The 23,269-nt window shown below is 26.1% G+C and overlaps 13 protein-coding genes across 13 annotated transcripts; 9 read left to right on the top strand and 4 right to left on the bottom strand.

The window, feature by feature from the left end:
- Positions 1-1,071: 1,071 nt before the first annotated feature.
- On the bottom strand, positions 1,072-3,876 carry EHI_086260 (uncharacterized protein; the record flags this gene model as incomplete). Its single annotated transcript, XM_648012.1, has 1 exon — positions 1,072-3,876. The coding sequence occupies one exon, from the start codon at positions 3,874-3,876 to the stop codon at positions 1,072-1,074; it is 2,805 nt and encodes a 934-aa protein (XP_653104.1).
- A 543-nt stretch (positions 3,877-4,419) lies between these two features.
- Positions 4,420-6,630, top strand: EHI_086250 (oxysterol binding protein, putative; the record flags this gene model as incomplete). The annotated part of the gene is made up of 3 exons (XM_648011.1): positions 4,420-4,567; positions 4,621-4,694; positions 4,756-6,630. 3 exons carry the CDS (start codon positions 4,420-4,422, stop codon positions 6,628-6,630), a joined length of 2,097 nt encoding a protein of 698 aa, XP_653103.1.
- A 286-nt stretch (positions 6,631-6,916) lies between these two features.
- Positions 6,917-7,689, top strand: EHI_086240 (ribonuclease P protein subunit p30, putative; the record flags this gene model as incomplete). Its single annotated transcript, XM_648010.1, has 2 exons — positions 6,917-7,168; positions 7,225-7,689. The coding sequence occupies 2 exons, from the start codon at positions 6,917-6,919 to the stop codon at positions 7,687-7,689; spliced, it is 717 nt and encodes a 238-aa protein (XP_653102.1).
- A 211-nt stretch (positions 7,690-7,900) lies between these two features.
- Positions 7,901-8,236, bottom strand: EHI_086230 (uncharacterized protein; the record flags this gene model as incomplete). The annotated part of the gene is made up of 1 exon (XM_648009.1): positions 7,901-8,236. One exon carries the CDS (start codon positions 8,234-8,236, stop codon positions 7,901-7,903), a length of 336 nt encoding a protein of 111 aa, XP_653101.1.
- A 184-nt stretch (positions 8,237-8,420) lies between these two features.
- EHI_086220 (uncharacterized protein) lies at positions 8,421-10,131 on the bottom strand (the record flags this gene model as incomplete). The annotated part of the gene is made up of 2 exons (XM_648008.2): positions 8,421-9,909; positions 9,974-10,131. The coding sequence occupies 2 exons, from the start codon at positions 10,129-10,131 to the stop codon at positions 8,421-8,423; spliced, it is 1,647 nt and encodes a 548-aa protein (XP_653100.2).
- Positions 10,132-10,457: 326 nt separating this feature from the next.
- EHI_086210 (uncharacterized protein) lies at positions 10,458-11,699 on the top strand (the record flags this gene model as incomplete). The annotated part of the gene is made up of 2 exons (XM_648007.1): positions 10,458-11,421; positions 11,482-11,699. The coding sequence occupies 2 exons, from the start codon at positions 10,458-10,460 to the stop codon at positions 11,697-11,699; spliced, it is 1,182 nt and encodes a 393-aa protein (XP_653099.1).
- Positions 11,700-11,783: 84 nt separating this feature from the next.
- Positions 11,784-12,172, top strand: EHI_086200 (uncharacterized protein; the record flags this gene model as incomplete). The annotated part of the gene is made up of 2 exons (XM_648006.1): positions 11,784-11,954; positions 12,014-12,172. 2 exons carry the CDS (start codon positions 11,784-11,786, stop codon positions 12,170-12,172), a joined length of 330 nt encoding a protein of 109 aa, XP_653098.1.
- Positions 12,173-12,264: 92 nt separating this feature from the next.
- On the top strand, positions 12,265-13,467 carry EHI_086190 (competence protein ComEC, putative; the record flags this gene model as incomplete). Its single annotated transcript, XM_648005.1, has 1 exon — positions 12,265-13,467. The coding sequence occupies one exon, from the start codon at positions 12,265-12,267 to the stop codon at positions 13,465-13,467; it is 1,203 nt and encodes a 400-aa protein (XP_653097.1).
- Positions 13,468-13,732: 265 nt separating this feature from the next.
- EHI_086180 (membrane-bound O-acyltransferase (MBOAT) family protein) lies at positions 13,733-15,196 on the top strand (the record flags this gene model as incomplete). Its single annotated transcript, XM_648004.1, has 1 exon — positions 13,733-15,196. One exon carries the CDS (start codon positions 13,733-13,735, stop codon positions 15,194-15,196), a length of 1,464 nt encoding a protein of 487 aa, XP_653096.1.
- Positions 15,197-15,273: 77 nt separating this feature from the next.
- Positions 15,274-15,750, bottom strand: EHI_086170 (uncharacterized protein; the record flags this gene model as incomplete). The annotated part of the gene is made up of 1 exon (XM_648003.1): positions 15,274-15,750. One exon carries the CDS (start codon positions 15,748-15,750, stop codon positions 15,274-15,276), a length of 477 nt encoding a protein of 158 aa, XP_653095.1.
- A 219-nt stretch (positions 15,751-15,969) lies between these two features.
- On the top strand, positions 15,970-16,248 carry EHI_086160 (uncharacterized protein; the record flags this gene model as incomplete). Its single annotated transcript, XM_648002.1, has 1 exon — positions 15,970-16,248. One exon carries the CDS (start codon positions 15,970-15,972, stop codon positions 16,246-16,248), a length of 279 nt encoding a protein of 92 aa, XP_653094.1.
- Positions 16,249-16,456: 208 nt separating this feature from the next.
- Positions 16,457-19,075, top strand: EHI_086150 (uncharacterized protein; the record flags this gene model as incomplete). The annotated part of the gene is made up of 2 exons (XM_648001.2): positions 16,457-16,550; positions 16,611-19,075. 2 exons carry the CDS (start codon positions 16,457-16,459, stop codon positions 19,073-19,075), a joined length of 2,559 nt encoding a protein of 852 aa, XP_653093.2.
- A 285-nt stretch (positions 19,076-19,360) lies between these two features.
- EHI_086140 (Ras guanine nucleotide exchange factor, putative) lies at positions 19,361-23,202 on the top strand (the record flags this gene model as incomplete). The annotated part of the gene is made up of 3 exons (XM_648000.2): positions 19,361-20,509; positions 20,558-22,966; positions 23,020-23,202. 3 exons carry the CDS (start codon positions 19,361-19,363, stop codon positions 23,200-23,202), a joined length of 3,741 nt encoding a protein of 1,246 aa, XP_653092.2.
- Positions 23,203-23,269: the final 67 nt, after the last annotated feature.

Here is a 23,269-nt window from a genome sequence, read left to right as displayed (position 1 = left end):
TTATTCTATTTCATGTTTGTGAATTACTTCATTTTGTTGTTCTGGTAGTGTTAACTGATCAAATTATGAGATAATAAATACTTCATTTATTTTCATTGTTTATTTTTGTTGTATATTCTAAATCAGAGATTACTTTCATACACTTTTCTGATTTATAAATTGTACAAAATGATAGTCATAGTACGGAGTGTTTAAAATATGAATAAGTTAATTATTTTATTAGTAACAGATGAATATATTGTTTTTCATGTGATTAGTTATTAATTCTCATTAATTATACTTCTTCATTATTTATTGAAATGGGATGTATAATATGAATTGTTAATTGTATCAATTAAATTATACATCATCATTTATTGTTATTCAAATGTATTTTGTCTATTTCATAGTCAGAATAATTTACGTTTTGAAATGATGAATGATAAAATTGTATTTCATTTATTAAATTCATGTTTTTCATTATGATTTGATTTTTAATTAAATAATACTAAATCAATTGATGGAATAATATGTGAGTAATATAAAAATGAATGTTGAATAAAAAGATAAATAAATATAAGAAATATTGAAATGAAATAACTCATTACCATTCAAGGTAGTAAATAACAAAGAAGACCAAATTAACTAAATATAAAAGAAAATATTTAATTACTCGAATAATTATAGGTTTACCAAAAAAAAACATTCTTCTTCCTTTATTCATTTTACTTCCTTATACTATGACAGTCTTTATTTTAAATATTGTTGAACTCATATTGAAGATTGAATGTTGTTTGAAAATTATTCGCATTTAACTAATAACAATCAACTCATTTTTCGTTTTATGACTTGTCTTGGTCAAACTGTTTTTTGATACTAATTTGAATAAGGCATTTCTTTTTTTTAAATGAAGGATTGAGTCAAATTTACAATAATTATAAAATATTATATAACCTAAATACCTCCAACATATTATAACTTAGCTAAGTGAATGTACCATTCACTCTAAATATAACAGCACATAAATCAATAGCCAAGAACTTTTAATTTTAAAAGAAAAAAAGAAAGAACAATAAGTTTATTATTAATCAATCAAATTTCTTCAAGGTGACTTAATTCAACGTAATTTGAAACAAATTCACTCACAATTTCTTCTTGTGTTAGAAGATAAACTAATCCATAAAAGAGAGCATTATTTCCATTTTTAATATGTTCTGTAATATGGAAATTATCAACTACTTCAAAAAATTCAGATAATTGAAATCCCATGAAAGGGTCATCTATATTTCCAAGTATTTGCAATACCCAAGAGGTAGGAACTTCATCACATCCAAAATGTCTTCGGTATTGAGAAATACCATCTAATAAAAAGAAGAAAGTTCGTGACCAAGTGCTAGTAATTTTTTGTTTTTTTATTATTCTTAAAGGAGGTTGAAATACAATATTAAAACTTCTTGGTGGCATAAAAGAATAAGTGACTGATGTACTCTCCATTGGATTAAGAATTTCAGCCATTAAAGAATGTACTTTCTGAGTAGAGACTCTTTCTGATGTTATTTTTATATATTGTTTAATAAATGTATGATAATTATCTCCTACAAAAGAAGAATAATTTTCTTTAGGAGGAATATTATATTTACATTGACCAATTTCATTTAAAATAATAGTATCCCAAATACAATTACATTTATTTTGAAATCTGTTTAGAATGTTAAAATAGTCAATGTCTTGTTTAGAAAAATACACAACATTTGGTTCCCATTCTAATTGTAAAACATTCTTGAACCTACGTACCATTCCTTTTTCAAGGAAAGGTGACATAATTAGAACTGATGAAAAATCAGCTTTATTAAATGATTTAAGATGTAGTGATATCTCTCCTGAACGAAGAATGTTTTTTTCATCAATTTTACATATAAAAGTACCTCCATTAATAATTGGTAATAACCCTCTTTTTAATCTTGTTTCCAGAATTTTCATGACATGACTAACAATGGGTAAATCACATTGAGTAAAATTAACATTATCACCAAAGAATCTATTAAAAATTTCATATACTCTTTTTTGATATTCTTGATTTATTGGAAGAAATTGAAGTGAAACAGATCTTGAAGTAGAAGGTGTTTCTATTTGGGATATAAGATCCATAAGAATAGCATTAATTGAATCTTGAGTTAGTCCTAAAGTAATTAAATTTTGAATGCTATAAGAATTTAAATATAATGGATAATGATTTGGATATAAAGTTGTCGATAATGTAATATCCCCATTTAATTGAGTTGGTACCCAAAACCTACCTTGAAGAAGATCATCAAAAGAATAAATAACTTTTTGTGGAAAAGGATTATTATCATTAAAATGTTGAAGAGGAGCAAAATCAATCATTCCCATACCTTCATCCCTAAAATAATATAATTCAGCAGACTCCTTAGGGATAAATGGTAATTTATGAAATCCTAAATGAAGTAATTTTGTAGGTGTTTTAATATTAATTTCATGGTATTCTTTTAATGAAGAATGACAATTAAAATTAATAATCCATGGTAATATACCTTTTACTTCTTCTTGAATATTTAAAGGAGTAGAAGGAAGAATTTGATTTATATTTATATTTGATTTGGCAAATGTTGCCATTAATTCATATAATTGAGAACATAGAGGAATATGACAAAACATTATAGCTCTAGTAAATAAAGTTAGTGTAAATGAGTTATTTGAATTTACAAATGATTCTAATCGAGTTACAGCATCTTCAGATACTAATTCAAGTTTATCATAATCATAAAGATGTTGAACTGTTGAAGATTTAGCTTCATAAAAAGGCAAATAATTTTTATAATTCAAAGACAATGATGAATCTTTTTTATCAGAATGAAATAATTTATTATTGCTTTTATCATAAAAAGTAATTACCACACAATTACACTTTGTTAAAATATGTGAAACAGCTCGTATTTCACATCCACATTTATTAGAACGAGTGTATATCGGTGAGTGATATAATGAAATAAAGATATTTTGACTTGACCTTCCAATTTTTGCATTACTAATATATTGTATATTAGTTGTAGTAATAATAGCACTGGAAGTTGTTGAACAATTAAAAATAAAACCACGTTGTGATCCATTTGAATGAACTGATACTTGGGCATCTCTAAAAGACATTAATGTTTCTATAACATTACCTTCTTTTCTTCCAAATATAACTTTACCATGTTGACCAGTTTTAGAATGATAAAGTTTAAATTCAAGCAATTCACCATCTTGTTCATTTGCTTCTAAAATTTGACTAAAAACATTAATACCTAATTCAGTTTCAATGTACTCAGTAGTCTTTGTAAAGTCTCCATGAAATATAAGTAAAAAATATTCCAACCCAGGACTATTATTATGAAGTACTTGAATTGATCGAATTGCTTTTTTTATTAAATGATGACTAGATTCACTTTTAGTTTCATTTAAGAATTGGTTGAGATAATCTATATTAATAGTATTTGAACAAATACGTCGAACAGTATATTCTTCTAGATCATTTCTTATATTTAATAATTCATGAATAGCTTGTCTGTATTTATCTTGATTAATATTAAAGTTATCAACAAATAGTCTAATTAATTTTTGTAATTGATCAAGTGGAACTTTTCCCCAATCAATACTTTTCCATAACAATATTATTATTCTTCTAAAAGATTGTTTAAGAAAATAAGGAAATAAAATATGAAATACTCGTCTTACTTTCTCATCTTTAATAATCGTTTCAATATTTTCTTTTGTTTTTATATAAAATTTATTTTGAAATTCCGAGTTATTTAAATTAGCAATAAGTTGTTGTTTTTTCTTAGTGTCAGTTTCTAATTCTAATATTTGTTGAATAAACTTTGAGTATTGTTCCTCCATCCAAATTTATTTCTCCATTTCTTTTTCTTTTTTTTTTTAAGTTTCTTTATTTAAATTTATAATTAAAAATACTATTATCTTTTTTTATTTAATTTTGTTATTTCTTATGTTGTTCATAAAATACCTTTAACCTTTTTAAACTCCATCATGTTACTTCATAATATCAAATTAAAAATTACTTTTTGTAAATTTGATTTATGTAAAATAAAACAAAAAACTTTATATTCAACCTTTCAATTAAACATTATTTTATTTATAAATAGTTGAATATATAATTGAATTACAAAAACAATAATTGTAGATAATTATTAATACAGAATAGTTGTGTATTTTGTATTTATTAATATTATAGAATTAAAAAAGGAGTTTTATAAAAAAAAGGAAGAATAGAATAATAAAAAAATCAATAAGAAGATTATTTCAATCATTTTTTAACTAAAAAAAATATGAATATTTAAAACGTCAGATTATCTAATTTTAAAATAAAATTAAAAACATACAAAAACACCATCTAAAAAATCTAATAATCAAAAGGTTATACCAATGAGTCTCCAATACCAATATCCATATTTTAGTTTCATGGCATTAAATCCAGAGATACGTGAAAAACTTCCATTAACTCAAATTGCATCAATTCATGAAGATTTATTAAATAGATCAACAATGAAAGGAACAATCTTATTAAGAAATGGTTTGTTATTTAAGATGAAATATTTATAGAACATGGTGATTAAATTTTAATAGAAATAGTAAAACAAGGTTTTGAATATTATATTGTTATAACCACACCTTATTTACTCATTTTTGAATCAGAATTAGTTTGGTATGATTTTTAATTATATTACATTTAATAATTATATTGTTATTTATTTCTAATAGAAATTAAATAAAATGGAATATTATGCTATTGTTAATTTATGTGATGCCATATTATCAAGGAGAGAATCTAAATTATCTGGATTTTGTTTTAAAATCGAAGCAACTAATAAAACAATGTGTTATAAATATGGGTTATGTGGAGAAAAGTTATCAAGATATCATGACAATATATTAGTCTTTAGAGATGAAAATATTTCTCGTGGCAAAGAATGGTATAGTCAATTTGAAAATGCTTTTGCTTTAGCATATACTAAATATAATAGTCCTTCTTCACATATTGAAAATAAAACTCCTGTTCAAAGTCCAAAAATTGTTGCTGAACCAAATGTAAATCCTAATTCATCTGAATCTGTTACAATAAAAGAAACAAGTTCTTCTTCTGATATAGAAGATATAGTTGATGTTGATTCATTATTAGATAAAAAGTCTACATCTCATTATGTGTTAGCACAAAATACTTTAAAAGAATTCTTTGATGCTACTGAAGAAGGTAAATCAATTATTTGGGATTTATTAAAACAACTAAGACCAGGAATGGACCTTGGTAGAATCTCTTTTCCATCACATATTCTTGAACCACGTTCATTCTTAGTTAAAACAACTGATTATTTTGCTCATATTCAATATTTCAAACCAATAAGTGAAGAACCAGATCCTGGACTAAGAATGCTTGGTTTAGTTAAATGGTTATTAAGTGGATTTTATTTAATGCCTACTGGAATTAAAAAACCTTATAATCCAATTCTAAATGAAACATTTAGAACTATGTGGAAACATGAAGATGGAAGTAGATCTTATTTAGTTGGAGAACAAGTCAGTCATAGACCAACAATATCAGCTTTTTATGCAACAAATAGACAACAAGGATGGATGGGAAATGGATATATTGATTTTACTACTAAATTTAATGGACTAAGTGCTTCGATTATTCTTGGAGGTAAAATTGATATTTATTTATTAAATTTTAATGAACATTATACTATGACATTCCCTGAGGCACTTGCTAGTGGATTTTTTGTTGGTCCAATGTTAATGGAAATTGCAGGTAAATCAGTATTTGAATGTAAAGAAACTGGGTATAAAGCTGAAGTAATTTTTAATGTAAAAGGAACATTTTCATCTGATAAGTATCAAACAGTAGACGCTAAGATAACTAAAAATGGGGAGGAAGTTTATAAAATATGGGGAAATTATTATAAAGAATTATTTTATTGTGGTAAAGACAAAGTAAAGAAAAGTTTATTAAAGATTGATGATATTAGGGGAAAGAGTGTACCAAGATATACCATTGATATGAATCAACAAGGAGAATGGGAAAGTGACAAACTCTGGAAAAAGGTAACAGATGCAATTTATAAAGGAGACCAAATAACTGCTACTGAAGAAAAATGTAAGAATGAAGAAAAACAAAGAAAGATGGAAAATGAATATCTATCTACTGGAACGGTTCATATTCCAAAGTATTTTGTTAAAGACTCATTCCTTGGATGGAAGTATGTTGATTTCAATAATTCAAAATTTAATCCTGATAAAGAACTTGGAGATTATGAAGATAAATATCATATTAAAACATTGTTAAAAGAACAAAATGAATGTATTGATGATGGAAAACAAATAAAAGAAGAGCTCCTTACTTCTTCTATTGAAACTAATAATAGTCCAATAATAACAAATAAAGAATCAAACCAATTAATAGACTTGAAGAATGAACTTGAAACACTTAAAAATCAACTCCAATATTCAATTGACTCCATTCAATCATCTACTTCTCAATATCTTCATAAACAAATTGAGCCATTACAAAGAAGACTGTTCATTGTAATTCTTATGAACGTAGCGTTGATAGGTATGCTCATTTATTTGCTTCTTCACTAAATATTTTTGTTATATATATCATATTTTATTTGGAAAGAAATGGAATTAGATGACGTAAACATTAAATTGAGAAAAAAGAATAATGAAAAAAAATCTATTGATTTTTGAAATGAAAAATTAGAAAATTAAAACGCTGAAAATAAAAGAAAGTTTTGAATGATGGTTATGAAAATTAGTTTTTGATAATAAAAATTATTAATTAATAAAAAAAAAAAAAAAAAAAATAAATATTAGCGGCAGAACATGAAAATCATGAATTGGAGGTGAAAACTAAAATTTATAAAGGATGGCTGATTGTTGTGTAAATTTCGATGAAAAAATATATCATGACATATGTACCTCAAACCATTTTAAAGAATTTAGATATGTTGCATTTAATATAAATGTTAAAGATTCATATTTACCTTCAAGAGATAAAGCACCTAAAATGGTTGATATAACTTATATTTCTTCCTCAGAATTTTCATTATTACCACGAAAAAAGCAATTAAGTAGAATTACTATTGAAATGACAGCCACCCAACCTACAAAGTCTATTGTTTGTTTTTTATTTCTTTTATTTTTCTTTAAAACATTAATATTCATTTCTTATAGAATTCAATTGGTAGTTCATTTGAATTAGTGGCAATTAAACCAATGTCAGATAAAGTATTTGTTGATGCATGTACTTCATTTCAAATTGATTTAATCACATTTAATTATCCTGAACAACTTCCATTTAGATTCCATGTTCCTACATTAAGAACAGCAATGAATCGAGGGTTGTTTTTTGAAATAAATTTATCTCCATTACTTGAAGAATCTGACCAAAAACAAAAACAATTTTGTATTTTAAATGCTACTGATCTTATTACATCTACAAAAGGAAAAAATATTATTTTATCAAGTGGTGCAACAACAAACAATGGATTTAAAGGTACAAAAGATCTTATTGCTATGGGAATAATGTTAGGACTAACTACATCACAAGCATATGATGCTGTTTATGTTAATCCAATGAAATGCATTACAAGATCACGTAGAAGATTTCCTATTAATTCAATGATATCAATAGAATAAAGAGAAATTAAAATGTCAGTTAAAATAATATGTTGTTATCTTAATGTTCTTTAAAACTAATTCATTTTTAATAATATAACAATGCAATAATAATATTTATTTATTTTTAATGCTTTTTATTATACTTATTAGTAAAACTATCAAAAACTTAACTTTTAAGAAATTCATCTACTTAAATAAAATAATTCTCTTTTCTGTTTATTTAATCTGCTTATTGAACATTTAAAACAATAGCAGTTAAGATATTAGCAGCTTCTTCTTTATGTTGATTAAACTCAGTTTCAATAACTTGAATTTTCTTTTGTGTTTCTTCTTTAAGAGTCTGAGTTTGAGCATCTAAGTCTGTGTTGTGAGTAGCAAGATATTTCTGAAATTCTTCATCTTTTTCTTTCTTCATTTCAGCAACTTTTGCTTTAGCCTCTTCTCTTGCTTGTGCTATTTTTTGAACCTTTTCAGCTTTTGCTTTTTCTACAACTTGTTTAGCATTTTCTTCTGCTTCCATAAGCATTTTTAATCCTGCTTTATTGTCGTCTCCAACTTTAGCCATCTTCTTTTTATTTTTTAAGATTTTCTTTCTTTTTTAAATTCTTTGAGTTAATTTGTTTGTTTTTTTCTCTTTGTTTTTGTATAGTTTCATTATTCATTTCCTTAATTGCTTTCTTTAAAACAAGTATCATAACAAAACAAAAAAAAGTAACAAAATATGTTTTTTCTTGTGTTGATTTTTGTAATTAAACAATTATTGAGTCATCATTATTGGATTGTTGTTCACAAACTTGTCCATCTTCTTTACACTCTATAGACTCTTGGATTTCTGCTCTTTCATTTGGTTCATCAGCACATTCACTTCCTCCAGCTTCTGAATCATCTTTAACAATATAATCAATATCAAATACGTTAGATGTTGCAGAAACCCATTCATTCATAGCAGCCTCAAGTAATAATTTTTGTTTTTCTATTGCCTCTGAGCCAATAGCAAATTTATTTTGGCAGTTAGTATATCTCTTAAATTTATTGTCATCAAATGGAATAATACGTGTATCTACACTTTTATAGAAGTCATCTTCTCCAATTGAAGTTGGTAACATAAATAATGATTGATTCATATATTGGTCGGTACATGGAATATTCATATCAACATGCCCCCTTTCAGATATTTTACCGTTAACATATTGATAAATACCAAGTTCACTTGACACTGCTTGGACTAATTTGTCATCACTAAATGTTACTGTAATTGGACAATCTTCATTAGTATGAATTTTATTACTTGCATTAATCCAAACAACATTTTGTGTTGATGCATTCTTTTTAATTGGATCAGAACAACTTATTGGTGGAAGGGTAAATAGGTGTGACGTTTTTGAAGAGGAAATAACAACTAAATCACATGATGGTGTAAATGAAATGTCTGTAATAACTGCAGTTGTTGTACCTCTTTTTAATACAAATAAATGATCAAGATAACCATTTGGATGTACTCTAAATACATTTGCTAAATATCCTTTATCATCACAAGTAACAAGTAATTCTCCTTTTGGATCAAATTTCATTGTTCTTAGTCGTGAAGCAGTAGCACAAAAATGACATATCCTTTTTATTTGTTTTTTTGAAATAATACTTCTATGATCTGCAACAATAACAAATTCTTTTTTATGTTCATTATCATTAATTTCTTGTGGTTGAGTTGGTGCTCCATAAATATTTTTTACTCCATCAGTAATCCAATTAATTGAACTTGTTATTGTTTCTGTAGTTATGGCTGCAGCACTTTGTGGAGGTTCAACATATGATGGAGGAATGTCATAAGTAGGATAAGCGAAATAAGCACTACTCACAGCGATTGGATGTGTATTTTTTAAATATTTTGTAGTTGATATTTGAAGAATTAATGATGGTGGATTTTGAGTTGTGCTATAAATATGTAATTGCCCATCTAATGTAAATGCAAACAATATATCTTCAACTAATTCAAAATCACAATAATTATATGAAAAAAATGATGATGCAATTGGTCCTTCTGGTTTAAATGTTACACTAACTAATTGGTTATTACTTGTTACAAAAAAAAGCATAGGAGGTGAAATATGTCTAAAACGTGAAAATAAAGGAATAACATTATCTTCGACTGGATATGAAAATACCTCTTCATTTTTTGTAATGTCATCACAATCCCATACTCTAATTCCATGACTTTCGCATATAATACAACATTTTCTCCTATTTATTTAAATTTTATTTCTTGTTTTTTTTTTTAATGTTTTTAAACTATTAAAAAACAAACAACTCATTATCATCTTTAGGATATTCATCAAATATAACAGCTTGTACATCAATTTGGTCTTTTGGTTTTGGTGGTTTTGTTTTAAGAAAAGAAGGAATGTAACTCCATTCTTCTTCTTTTTGACCTTTAATAAATGATGCAAAATAAGGATGGTTCATAGTTTTTATTTATTTTAAGTTTCCATGAATTTTTTTCTTTTCTTTCTTATCTTTTGGAAGATTTTTTCACTTATTTAATTTTTCTTTTAAAATAACTTTCCATCTCTTTTTTTATTAGTAGGGAAGGAGATTAATCATGTTGTTATCATTTTCGGTTTTTAATTCCAAGGGGTGTAGATTGTATCACTTACAAAGTTTCTTTTATTCCAGTTATTTAATTAACTTCTGTTCATTAACTTTTTATAGCTAAAGGAAGTGAAAGAAAACAATTATTAGAATTTGTCATTTCTGAAGCAATCCTTGCTAAAGAAAAAGTTATATCGCCTATGAGATGGAAAGGAGATGCTGCATATTTTATGTTTATTGGGGGATGTTGGTGTATTATCATTACTGATGAAAAAATTGGAGTTGATTCAATGATATTACATTATACCATTCAAGCAATAGAAGAAGTTTTTCCTATTAGTGAGTTAAGCATTATAAAGAACGTTAATTTATTAGAGTCAATTGTTAGAGATTGTATTGGTGATGGGATTCTTCACTCAGTTAATTATTTTGATGTTCTAAGAGATGTTCAACCACCTCAACGAGTTGAGATGATTCCTGAATTGCTTGAAGTGCAACATCCATTTCATAGAAAAGAATATCAGGAAGGAATGACTTTTGGACTAAAACAAAGAGAATGGAATAATAACTATATTGTTAATGGTATATCCCAAACAGGATTTGAACGTGCTGAACCATCGTATGAGTGTTTAGATAAATATAATACTCTTCCAATTGAAAAAACAATGTTTGAACCAGAAAAAATTTTTTTGGTTCAACAAGAAGAAATAAATGTTACATTTAAGTCAAATGGAGAAATAGAAAGTTCGATGATTCAAGGAGGATTAAAAAGTACTGTCTACTCAGTTGGAGTAAAATCAATTCAATTTACTATTGATTCTATAGACTTTCAATCAAATCAACTAACCATTAACCAAAAATTAGAAGGAACAAAAGACAGTGGTGTATTATTATGGCAAAATCCATATGGTACTATTCCTATTCTTTCTTATCAAGGAAATGTAAAAACATATCCATTATTATTAAGAGGAAATACAAATGTTGATAAGCATTCTCTTACAATTTATATAACTTATTCATTAATTGGTCAAACCTATCTGCACTCATTTTGTTTTCATCTCCCTCAACAAGTTAAATCAATTGAAACAAACCCACCAAATTATACAACAATTGGACGAACTCTTTTCTTATATCTTGCTAAAAAAAATAATAATAATAAAAAGCGTTTGTTTTTAAATTTTATTCATAAAATAAATAAATGAATAACTAAAACTTATAATACAGAAGAAGGGTCTTTACGTATCACATTGAAATATAGAAATGAGGCTCAACCACATAAATCAGATATCCCATTTGGATGGTTTGATTTTGAAAGTTCATTTTCAACAAGTACATTAGGACTACCAACTATTACACAAAAAAGTGTTTCAGAAATCCCAATAGAACAACAAATAATATGTAAGTCAGGAACATATGGGATGAATTTTATTGATGAGAGTTAATCTTCATTTTTGGTTCTTTTGAGATAAAAAGGAATGATGAAACTCAAAAACAATAACTTGAAAATCAAATTAAGAGATATTAACATGTCACGAAGAGATGGTCGTGATGAAGAAATAGATTTTGGTGAACAGGTTATGAATGCAGAAAATGAAGAAAGACTTGCTGGGTTAACTGACTCAATTGCTCAATTAAAAACATCAGCAAATTATTTAAAAAACAAAGTTGAAAGTGATGGAAAACAAATTGATGAAATGGTTTGTATTATTTTAAATAAGGCTATTATGGTACTAATCGATTACTAACTTATTGTTAGCAAAATCAAATGGATGACTTAATGGAATTTTTAAATTCTGTAAGACAGAAATTAAAGAAATTATTTGGAACAACAGGAATGGGTCATTTATTAGTTTTAGTTATTGGAGGAATAGGAATTCTTGTTGTGATATATGTCGTAGCATTTAAATTGAATTAAGTACTATTTTATTACGAATTTTTGTTATTATAACTAAGAAAAAAAAAAGAAATTAAATGAACTAGTTTTTCTTGTTGTATTAATTATCTTCAATGACATTTATTATAATTCTTTTATTATGTACATTATGTTGTCTTGCTCAAAATTTAACAATTAATATCTTTCATGTTGGACAAGCTGATTCTCAGTTGTTAATATTCCCAAGTGGTTATACTGTTTTAATTGATTTAGGTGAAAATAGAGATGATTTTGAACCAACTAATGCCAAGTACGTTACTAAACGATTAACAGAACTTGTTCCAACTAAAACAATTGATGTTTTAGTATTAACTCATATCCATTTAGATCATTTTGGATATCCAGCAAATCAGACTGGACTATGGTATTTTATTGAAAAGAGTGGATTTAAAGTTAAGAAATATGTTGGTAGAAATATTGGTACATATGATGGAAATGATATTTCTAAATGTAATAAAGATACTATTAACTGGAAATATGTAGGAGAATATGAACAATACAATGTAGATTGGATTTGTTATGCACACACACAACAAAGTCAAAGTTACATTAATAATATTAGAGAATTAGCTGACATTTGTTCCACATCACAGATTCATCCTCCTGATAATAATTCTAGTATTCAAATTGTGATGACTGATGCTTTCACTGTAAAGAAACAAGATGGAAATTTAGTAGCAAATGATTGGCATGATACAAAAGATGCACCAAGTGAAAATGATTATTCTATTTCATTAAGAATACAATATGGAGAATTTGTTTATTTTACTGGAGGGGATTTAGATGGTTCACAAGACTTTGCTTGGGGAAATGAAATTAGTAATGCAGAAGAAAAAATTGAAAAAATTGTTGGTGCAGTTGATGTATATCGAGTTAATCATCATGGAGATTATCACTCTTCAAGTAAATCATTCTTAGAAGAAATGAAACCAACTGCTTCTATCATTTCATGTGGTGACCATAATAGATATGGACTTCCACATCAACAAGCAATGGATAGGTTATCATTATATAGTAAAACAGTATATTTAACAGAAGATTGCAACTCAAATATTACCAACATGTTTGATAATGTTCATATTATGAACGAGGATGTTATTATTACAATTCCATTTGGTACTGATTATTATGAAATTCATGACCCAATAAGAAACTATGCCAAAGTGTTTAAAATAAAACAGAATAAAGAAGCACCAAAAGATTGTTATTCTTTATTTGACAATGGAACGTCATTAGTATTTCTAGGTTTATGTTTACTTCTTTTACTAAGTATTTAAGAATGAGTTAATTTAGTAAGAGTCAATGATTCTATTTTATTCTTTTCAAATGGAATAATCAAGAGGATTATGATAAAATTAATAATATTTTTTAGCATAAAAATAAAAGAATATCAAAAAGTGTATTAACAATGTTTTTTTTTAAGAATAATTCTATTTTAATAAAGGTAATAGGTGATGAAAGAAAAAAGTATTTTTAAAAAGGAGTATGAAAAAACATTAAATATAATAGATCTTAGATTCTAGATCTTAAAAATTTAAAAGAATGTTGGATTCGTTTGTTACAACTAGTGCTCAATTAATTGGATTTCCAGAAGATGTGTTTAGGTTTTTATTTGCATTTATAGTAGAAGTCCCTATTTCTATTATTTGCAGATATATTCCATTGAGCACAGACATGAAATATCTTATTTATGGTATAATTGGTATTTTTATATCATTTTTTGTATATTCAACTATGACTTATTGTGTATTGATAACCATGATTCCAGTTTATCTAATTATGAAATATGTACCAACGAGAAAAGGAGCATATGCTTGCTTTGGAATATCATTAGGATATTTATTAACTATACATATTAAAAGAATGATTGACAATTATCTTGGATATGATCTTGACTTTTCTTCTGTTCAAATGGTATTAACAATTAAATTTACAACATTTGCTTTTTCAGTTTGTAATGCACAGGACAAAGAATATAAATGTTCTGAACATACTGAAAAACATAATATTTACAACTATCCAAGTATACTTCAATTCTTTGGGTATACATTCTTCTTCCCTGCATTCTTCTCAGGACCATCTATGGAATATACAGACTTTGTATCATTTATTGATATGTCGATGTTTAAAGAATTTAATAATAAACTTCCACCAATTAATATGAAAGCTGTTGGAACAGTTACATTAAGACTTATTTTAATTATTGTATTTCATTTAGTTTCAATTAAATGTTCAATATTTGAATTCTGTGAGTATTATATTTTAGGTCATAAAGAAGAATCTACTTGTTGGTTTAAATTATTAATGATACTTTTGTATGTTGAGTTTATTAAATTAAGGTATTATTTTGTTTGGGAGTTTGGAGAATTGTTAAGTATTCTTATGGGATTTGGTTATAGTGGAATGAAAGATGGAGAAACAACATGGGAAGGATTTAAAAATGTAGATATTTGGAAAATGGAAACATCTGATTCTGTTAGACAAATTGTTAGTAATTGGAATATTCAAACTGAAAGATGGCTAAGATATTATGTCTATGAAAGATTAAATCAAAATAAAACTCTTGCACCATATAAATCACTTTTAACCAATATGGTTAGTGCATTTTGGCATGGATTGTATCCAGGATATTATATCGCATTTGGTACTATGACTTTACAACAAAAATTCCAATATATGTTATATACTCAGGTTCTTCCATTGTTAAGAAATAAGTATGGAGAAAAATCAATTCCAATTTATCTTTATCATACATTTAATTATATATATACTCCTTTTGCTCAAATGTATTGTTTTGTATCATTTGTTCTTTTAAGTTTTAGTGCTACATTTACTGTTTACTCATATACTTATTTCATTCCACATATTATTGCTCTTTCAGGTTGGATGTATCTTTCATATTTTCCAGTTTATAAAAAGCCATCCCGTCAAGAAACTGTAGAAACAAAACCAAAAGAAGTTAGTACTGGATCACCAGCTACAAAAGAAACAACAAAAAGTGAATAATTAAAATTTTCATTATTAGAGAAATTATTTAATTTAAAAGAAAAAAGTCTTTTAATTCATTTTTGTTTATTATAATCTTAGTATATTATAAAAAGAGTTATTAACATAACTATTACCAATGTTTTCTTCCTTTGTCTTATTCCATTTGATATACAATCTGCAACTTTAAATTTTTGTGTATTAATACACCTCGTATTTAATTCTTTAGAACATTCACAAAGATTTGTTATAAATTTCTTATTTGTTAATGAACAAGTGGCATTTGGTCGTAAACCATTTGCTGTTGTAAGGAATACATGACTTTCTTTATCAACATAAACACAGTATTTAATAGCTGACGAACCACAAATGTCAATATACTTTGTTGAATCAGTGGTAATTCCAATACTTTCTAATCCAGTTCTTATTGAACCACATTTTTCAATGTCTTCAGAAATATATTCTATATCATTCTTAATACAATTTGGACGATAATATATCTTTCCAGAACATAATGAATAACTAACTACTTGATATACTAAACAAAAAACAAAAATGACAATTACTATTTTCATTGTTTTAATAACAATTTTTTGTTTTATTTCTTCTTTTTGAGTTTTTTACTTTTTCTTATATTTTTATGAAATAAAGTATCAGTTAAGAAAATAAAACAAGTCGAAGTAAATGAAGATAAACTGAAAGAATTTGAGAAAGAAGTAATGGTGTTAGATAAATTTCAAGATGAATATACCATTTAATTTTATGGAGCAGTATTTATTCATAATACAATATGTATGGTAACAGAATGTACAGAATACGGATCAATACAAGATATAATGAATAAAAGAAACATCACAGAAATATCAAAGAAAATACGAATCAAATTTATGATAGATGGAGCAAAAGGAATTTCATGTCTTCATTTAAATGGAATATTACATCGAGATATTAAACCCGATAATTTCCGTGTTGTAACACTTGATGATAACACTGAAGCTAAACGGAAATTAACGGATTTTGGAAGTGCAAGAAATATTAATATGATGATTATGTTAATTAAAAGAAAAGAATAAAAGAAGAGTACTAAATAATAATAAGCAATTGATTGAGTGTTAATAGAATTTGATTTCTATTATTCCTGGTTTAAGGGAGATTAATCTTGTCTCTTCGTCAAAGAAGAGTATTACAAAAATAACTAAAAGATCGTAAAATATTAATCTTTTAAATTAAAGGGTAAGTTTAAATTTTAAACTTGAAATAATCAATTTCTTAAGAATTTTAATGGAAGAAACACAAACACCACCAATTTATTTTAATGTTCTGAATATTCCATATAAGAGGGTGATGTTATTTAAAAGTAAAAGTATTATAGTAGGTATGTAGATGTATGTATTGGTTTTATTAATTTATAATGACAAATGACTTATTTAATTAGCAGAAAAAGAACCACCAACCCGAATTGATCAAATGGTTTTAGATATTATTGATATTATCAAAGGAAAAATAGTTAATACAATCAAATCAAGTACTCGACCAGTATCTATTGGACATAGTGAAAATATTCTTTTTATATTATTTGATAATGGAAAAATTAGAGTGTATAGAACAAATGAATTAGATAATAATAAAAAGTCAACAGTTTTATTTCCTTCTTTTAAAGAACAAGTTAATATAAAAACAGTTGGGTGTTGGGGAGAAAAAGGAATAGTTTGTATTTCTAAAGAGAACAAAGTTACTTTTTTCAACGTTTTATCATCAGAATTATCAATAAAAAAGAACTCTCTTGACCCTCAACCAAGTTCGTTACAACTTGAATTTACTTCAGAATTACCTGTTGAAGTAAAAAGTTATGGAGAAATAGTTATAGCGTATAGTCAAAAAGAAATGATTTTGTTTAAAGAAATTGGTATTATAAAGAAGTTTACTACAAACGAATGTAATGTTCAATTTTTTAGAAATGTTTCGATTTATAATCAAAGTATTATTGTCTCTGATCAATTCAACATAGGACTAATTAATGTAGAAACATTACAAACATCATTTATTTTTAATCCAATAGAAGAAGAGTGTTATAATCTTGGATTTGTTAATTGGAACTTAGTAACTAAACAATTAGTTTTTTTTGTAATAACTGTTAATATGGCTGCATTATTTAGTGTCGATCAAACAAAACAATCAGGAGAATTAAAATTAATTATTGAATATGGTTATTTATTTCCAAATATCGAATTAATACACATTACTAATGATGGGTTTATTATTAAAAGTGATGGTAAATTCTACATTTGTAATTCGAATCCAGAAAAGTATAATTCTCCTTATTTTGAAATATACCAACTAAATACTGAAACTAAAGAATTAATTCTTAAAAGAAAAGCAACTTCTTCTATTGATTTAGTTTCCCAACAACGTTCACCAAAGTTATTAAATCATCTTCTTCTTAATAGTACATCTCTTAGTACAAGAGATTCACAAAACTCTCATTATCAAAGTTTTACTTCTCATATTCAACCATCAATTCCTCAAACACAACCAAAAACTCAACAACAAAACTCAACGTCTATTAGTTCAAAGAGTCACATCAATGATTCATTTCATTTTGTAGAGGCTCAACATAAAAAAGAAAGTCAAAGAATAAAAACAAAACAACATGAAAATTTCTCTCAACTTCTAAAAACTAGAGTTGGAGTTCCATTAAATATTTTGACACAAAACCAAATAAGAAAACAACTAAATGAAAAGGTGTCGGCTACAGACTATACTCCAAAACTACCACCAAAAATGAACCAAACATCTTCAAAAATTGTTGACCCTTTTAAACCACTTGTAAGTAAAAAAATTAATCAAGAAATTCCATCAACAACCTCTCGTCCATCTACTCTTTCTACTTTTCAATGCTCACAAAAGTCTATGTCAACACAGTCATTACAAAAACAACTACCAACACAACCATTACAAAATTCTATGTCAACACAACCATTACAAAATTCTATGTCAACACAACCATTACAAAAACAAGTAACAAGACAACAACTACAAAATTACTTTTCATCGTCTGTTGGTGTATTAAGAAATTTGGAATATAACTATGATACTCTTGAAAGAGTTGTTGATATAAAAGATTTAAGGTGTTTTGGACTTGGTATCGGTCCTATTACTTGGATGAAAGGAGAAATTACTACTGGATGTCCAAGGCTATTTGTTTGTTCTGCATGTTCAGAAATTAATGAGGTAACATTTTCAGCAACAATGGTGCCATCAAAGTGTTTTCAAAAAGAAACTATGTTTCCACCACCAGTATTTTATGAAATGAAAAATGGAGCATTACTTATTTTTCCACAACAACAAAATTCCTTATTTTCATTAAAACAAGGATATATTGAATCTTTAATTCCATCGAAAAACATTAAAATTTTTCCTCATAATGAAGGTTTTATTCTTGATATTCCATTAGAAGATGAAACAATAATTAAATTTATTACATTAAATGAAAAATCAGTAATTTATTATGGAAAGTGTTGTACTGAAGTTCCAGTTAAAAGTTCAGATATCAAATCAATTAAAACATATCAAAAACTTATTGGATGTTGTACAACGGATAGTTTATTAATAGTATATCCTAGTGGTGTAGATATAATTCATTTACCACCAAAATTTGTTGACTTTGCATTAACGCCATTTGGTTGTATTATTATTCAAGAAAGAGGTGAGGTGTATGTTATTTGTTCTCAACCAAAATTACTTTATCAATTAAAATTTAAAAATAAAGATAATGAAATAGACTTATCGTTTTGTTCATGTTTTTATGATGATAAATTACTCTTTTTAGGTGATAAAAATGGAAGAGTTTATTATTGTTTTATTGAGGCATATATTTCAATGTCTTATTTAACAAATTAAAATACATTTGATTTAAGTTGTATTATTGAATTGATTCTTATTTTTCTTATTCACTTTACCAATTATTTTCATTTATAAATAAAAAATTGAATAACTTTTTATAAAAAAAATTAAAACACAAAGGAGTTAAAAAGATTTATACCATAAAACTAAAAAAATAACATTGGATTTATGTTAACTAACTTATTACACCAATTCAAAGTATCTTCTACAAATCTAAAAGGTACTTGTTCGCTTCCATTTTCTTTAAAAAGGTATGTAGAAGAAAAAGAAAAGAAATCAAATATGATTTTATTATCACAACGATTTCAAATAAATTTAACACGAGAAGTTGAGTTATGCCAATTTATAACAGAAGGAAAAGAAATTATAACTAAAAGAAGTGTTACTGAACTTTGGGAAAAAATTGATTTTTTTGGTGAAAGAGATGATAATCTTCATAATGAAACTACTTCATTTCCTTTAAACTCTTCTTCTAATATTGTTCAAGAAGAAAAAGATAAAGATAACATAAAAGAATTGTCACAAAGACTTACATTTTATGCTTCTCATTTTAAAAAATATGATGGACAAAAACCTAGAGGATGTGAACCATCTAAGTTTATTGAAAATGTAAATTCAACAAATGAAGTTATTGGATTAGACTTATTTTATACAGAAAATGAATTAAACGAAATGAGAAGATATCCAATTTATGTAAATGATACAAGAATACATAAAATGTTTGATATTAGTGATGTTATAATTGAAAATGGAAAAATTATTAAAGGAACAATTCGTGGAATAGTAAATATTGGAGCTATTCATAAAAATAATGAAGTTATGCAAACTTTAATATGGACAAATGATTTATATTCTAATAATTGTGAATTATTAAAATGTATTACAGACTGTTTTGAGGTTTCTTGTCTTGGAGATAATGTAGAATGTCAAATTGTTAGATCACGACTTGTTGGTTCATTAAAATATTGGATTGAATCATGTTTATTTGATAATAAATTTTTAGAAGATATTAAAGTCTTTATTCAACGACTAAAGAAATATGGAATGAATAACCAGGGTAATACTCTCAGTACTACATTATCTAGAAGACTAATTGGAATAGAAAAAGAATATTCAAGAAATAATACAATAACCAAACACGTATTTATTCCTCCCTCATTATATTATGATATTGATACTCCACTTGAAATGATGTCTCCAAATGAAGTTTCAAGACAATTAACACTAAAAGGATATTCATTATTTTCTAAAGTAAAAGTTAATGAATTATTATTATGGAATGAACAAGACAAAGAAAGTCAATGTAAGTCTATATTAGCTCTGACTCAATTCTCTAATAGAGTAGTAGAACTTTTTAGTAATTTTATATTATCTGCAAAAAACTTAAAACATAGAATTCAATTACTTGAGTTTGTGTGTCAAATAGGAATTGTTTGTTATTTTATTTCTTAAAAAAAAGAATAATATAATTATCAATAGGAAGCAGAAAAATTACATAATTATGACTTATTATGTTGTATCTCATTTACCTTTAGTAAAAGTGCTATACATCGTTTAAAATGTACGTTTAATGGAATTAATGAAAAGTATCAACAATTCATTGTTCGATTAAAAAAAATATCATCTCCTGAAAATAACTGGCAAACACTTAGAAATTGTACAACACAAGACGAAAATGTTATTCATGCACTACCTTATCTTGGATACTTTTTATCTGATGTTACATTTATTAATGATGGAAACATATCTACTTTTGGAAATGGACTTATTAATTATCTTAAATGTAACATGTTAATGAACGTTGCTCAAAAAGTTTATCACTTACAACAAATACCTTATTATGATCTTGTTGAATCTATTTCAATGCAAAAAGCACTAGACAAGTTATTAGAAAATATGCCTACAATACTCGAATCTCAAATTGATAAAGAACAATATTTACTATCTAAATTAATAGAACCATCAGTTAAGCATTGTATCTTCCCTATTAAAGATGGTAAATTTTTATTTCTTGGTCCATTACAGATGACTCCAAAACCATATAACCAACATCCTTCTATGGATGTTAATACTTTTTTATCTTGTCTTCTTCCAACAATATTTCCTTTTGTATCTTTTGTTGCTGTACTTCAAAATTCATTTATTGAATTTCCTGTAAACACATCATTAAGTCTCTTAGTCCCTGCTAATTATTACACTGTTTATCTTAAACCTGTAGAAGTACCTATATTTATTTATACAGAAGATGGATGGTTAAAAACTAAAATATTACTTGATTCTTCTCGCCCATTAATATATCAGATGAATGCATTCATTGCTATTTCAATTGATAAGAGTCCCTTTATATTATTCCATATGAAACAAGGAACAGAAGGTCATCTATTTTTAGATGTTAATGTATCTTTATATCAAAATAACTTTGAGATTAATGATTATATTATATCTTACCCTTTAACATTATTAAATTCTTGTAGTTTTGGATATAATGCTGATGTTGTTCTTTTTGATGAAGAAGAAAATTATTATACAGCTACATTAAGTATGGTTTCTCCTATTATTGTAGAAAGGGGAATTGATGGTGCACTAAAAGAAGTAGGAGTATCAGTATTAGTAGTTATTGCAGGAATGGTTATGTACGTATATCAATCAAATAATCTTATTCGTATATTCCCAATTCAATTTACAAGAATAAAAATTTATCCAGGAACTTGTGGAGTAGTATTAATACTGACTATAAGTGATAAGATTTTTAGTAATGAATTAACTGAATCTCTTTTCTTAATTGGTGATCAAAAATTAATATTTGATATTGTAGAAAGGGTTAATGTATTAGCATATCAATACTCAAGATGTATTATGGGTGTTTCATTAAATATTACTCTAACACGAGAAAATAGAAAAATACCTTATCTCATTGATAAACTTATCTCATCAATTACTCTTGACCCAAACTTTTTTAACCCAACAACATTTGACTTTATTGACCTTTCTATTGCAACTTTAGCACATACTATTGATGGTCATTCTAATTATAGTTTTGACTCTTTATCATTACAACAACGTGTTAGTTTATTACGTTGTTTTTTAGCATCTTTACCAGAACCACTTATTCCAGAGTCATTATATGATGATTTCTCTCGTATATCTAAATTTCCTGAAATAAAGCAATGTGGGTTTATTAATGAAAAACTTCAACTAATTAAAACTTCATCAAGTATATTATCATCAATACTATATTTACTTCATTTATATCTTAGTTATAATCCATCTAAATTTGATAAATTAATTCCATTTGTTCCAATACTTTTAAGGAAAGGTGATTCTATCTCATCATTAGACAAAACCACAGTAAAAACACTCATAACGAATGTCCCTCAACTACATCTACCAATATCCCAAATACATTCAATTCAATTTGTACCAAAGGTTTATTCAATCAAAATTAAAATGCCTGATTATCCTGCTATGAACCAATTGGTAAAAGAAATAAATGATACAACAAAACAAACACTAATCAATAAAAAATATAAACCCGTTATTTGTAAAATAAAACAACCAACACAAAATTGTAATGAAAATGATATTTATAAGTTATTAAATCCTGACATAAAACAATGTTGTTATGATAAAAAAGAAAATAAAGATGAAACAAATGTAGTTAATCTCGAAACATTCTTATTAGGAATTAAAAAAGAAAAAAGTAAGTCAAAAAGTTGGTTAAATTATTCTTCTTCAAGAAGTATGAGCAGTTCTCCCATTTTACCTAATTCTGAACGTCCAACGAGTTTCTTAGGTGCTTCAAGAAAAAGAAAAACAACAAATATTAAAAAACTAGATATTCCATCATCACCTTCTCCTTCAAATTTTACTCCACAAACACCTTCATCAGTTTGTTTATTTAACTAAATAATTTATTATTACATAATAGTTTAACACCATAGAGTCGTTCAAGTCAAGAAGAGATTGTTGGGTATGACCCATCACTAAAAAATAGTGGTCATGGTAGAAAAAGCCCAAGGACAAACAGAGGTGGAACAATTGTTTTAACAGCAAGTGGTTGGACAACTGCTGAAGTTCAATCACCAAAACACTCATCTTTTTTATTAGAAACAAAAACCCAATAATTAACTTATTCTATTCTGTTTAAATTATTATATATTAGCTTACTACAAAAGATAAAAAGAAAAGAAC

This window comes from Entamoeba histolytica, genomic scaffold, assembly GCF_000208925.1.
Source record: "Entamoeba histolytica HM-1:IMSS scf_1104750517615 genomic scaffold, whole genome shotgun sequence".
In the NCBI taxonomy this organism is placed as follows: Eukaryota; Evosea; order Mastigamoebida; family Endamoebidae; genus Entamoeba; species Entamoeba histolytica.
This window is presented reverse-complemented; position numbering and strand designations above follow the sequence as displayed.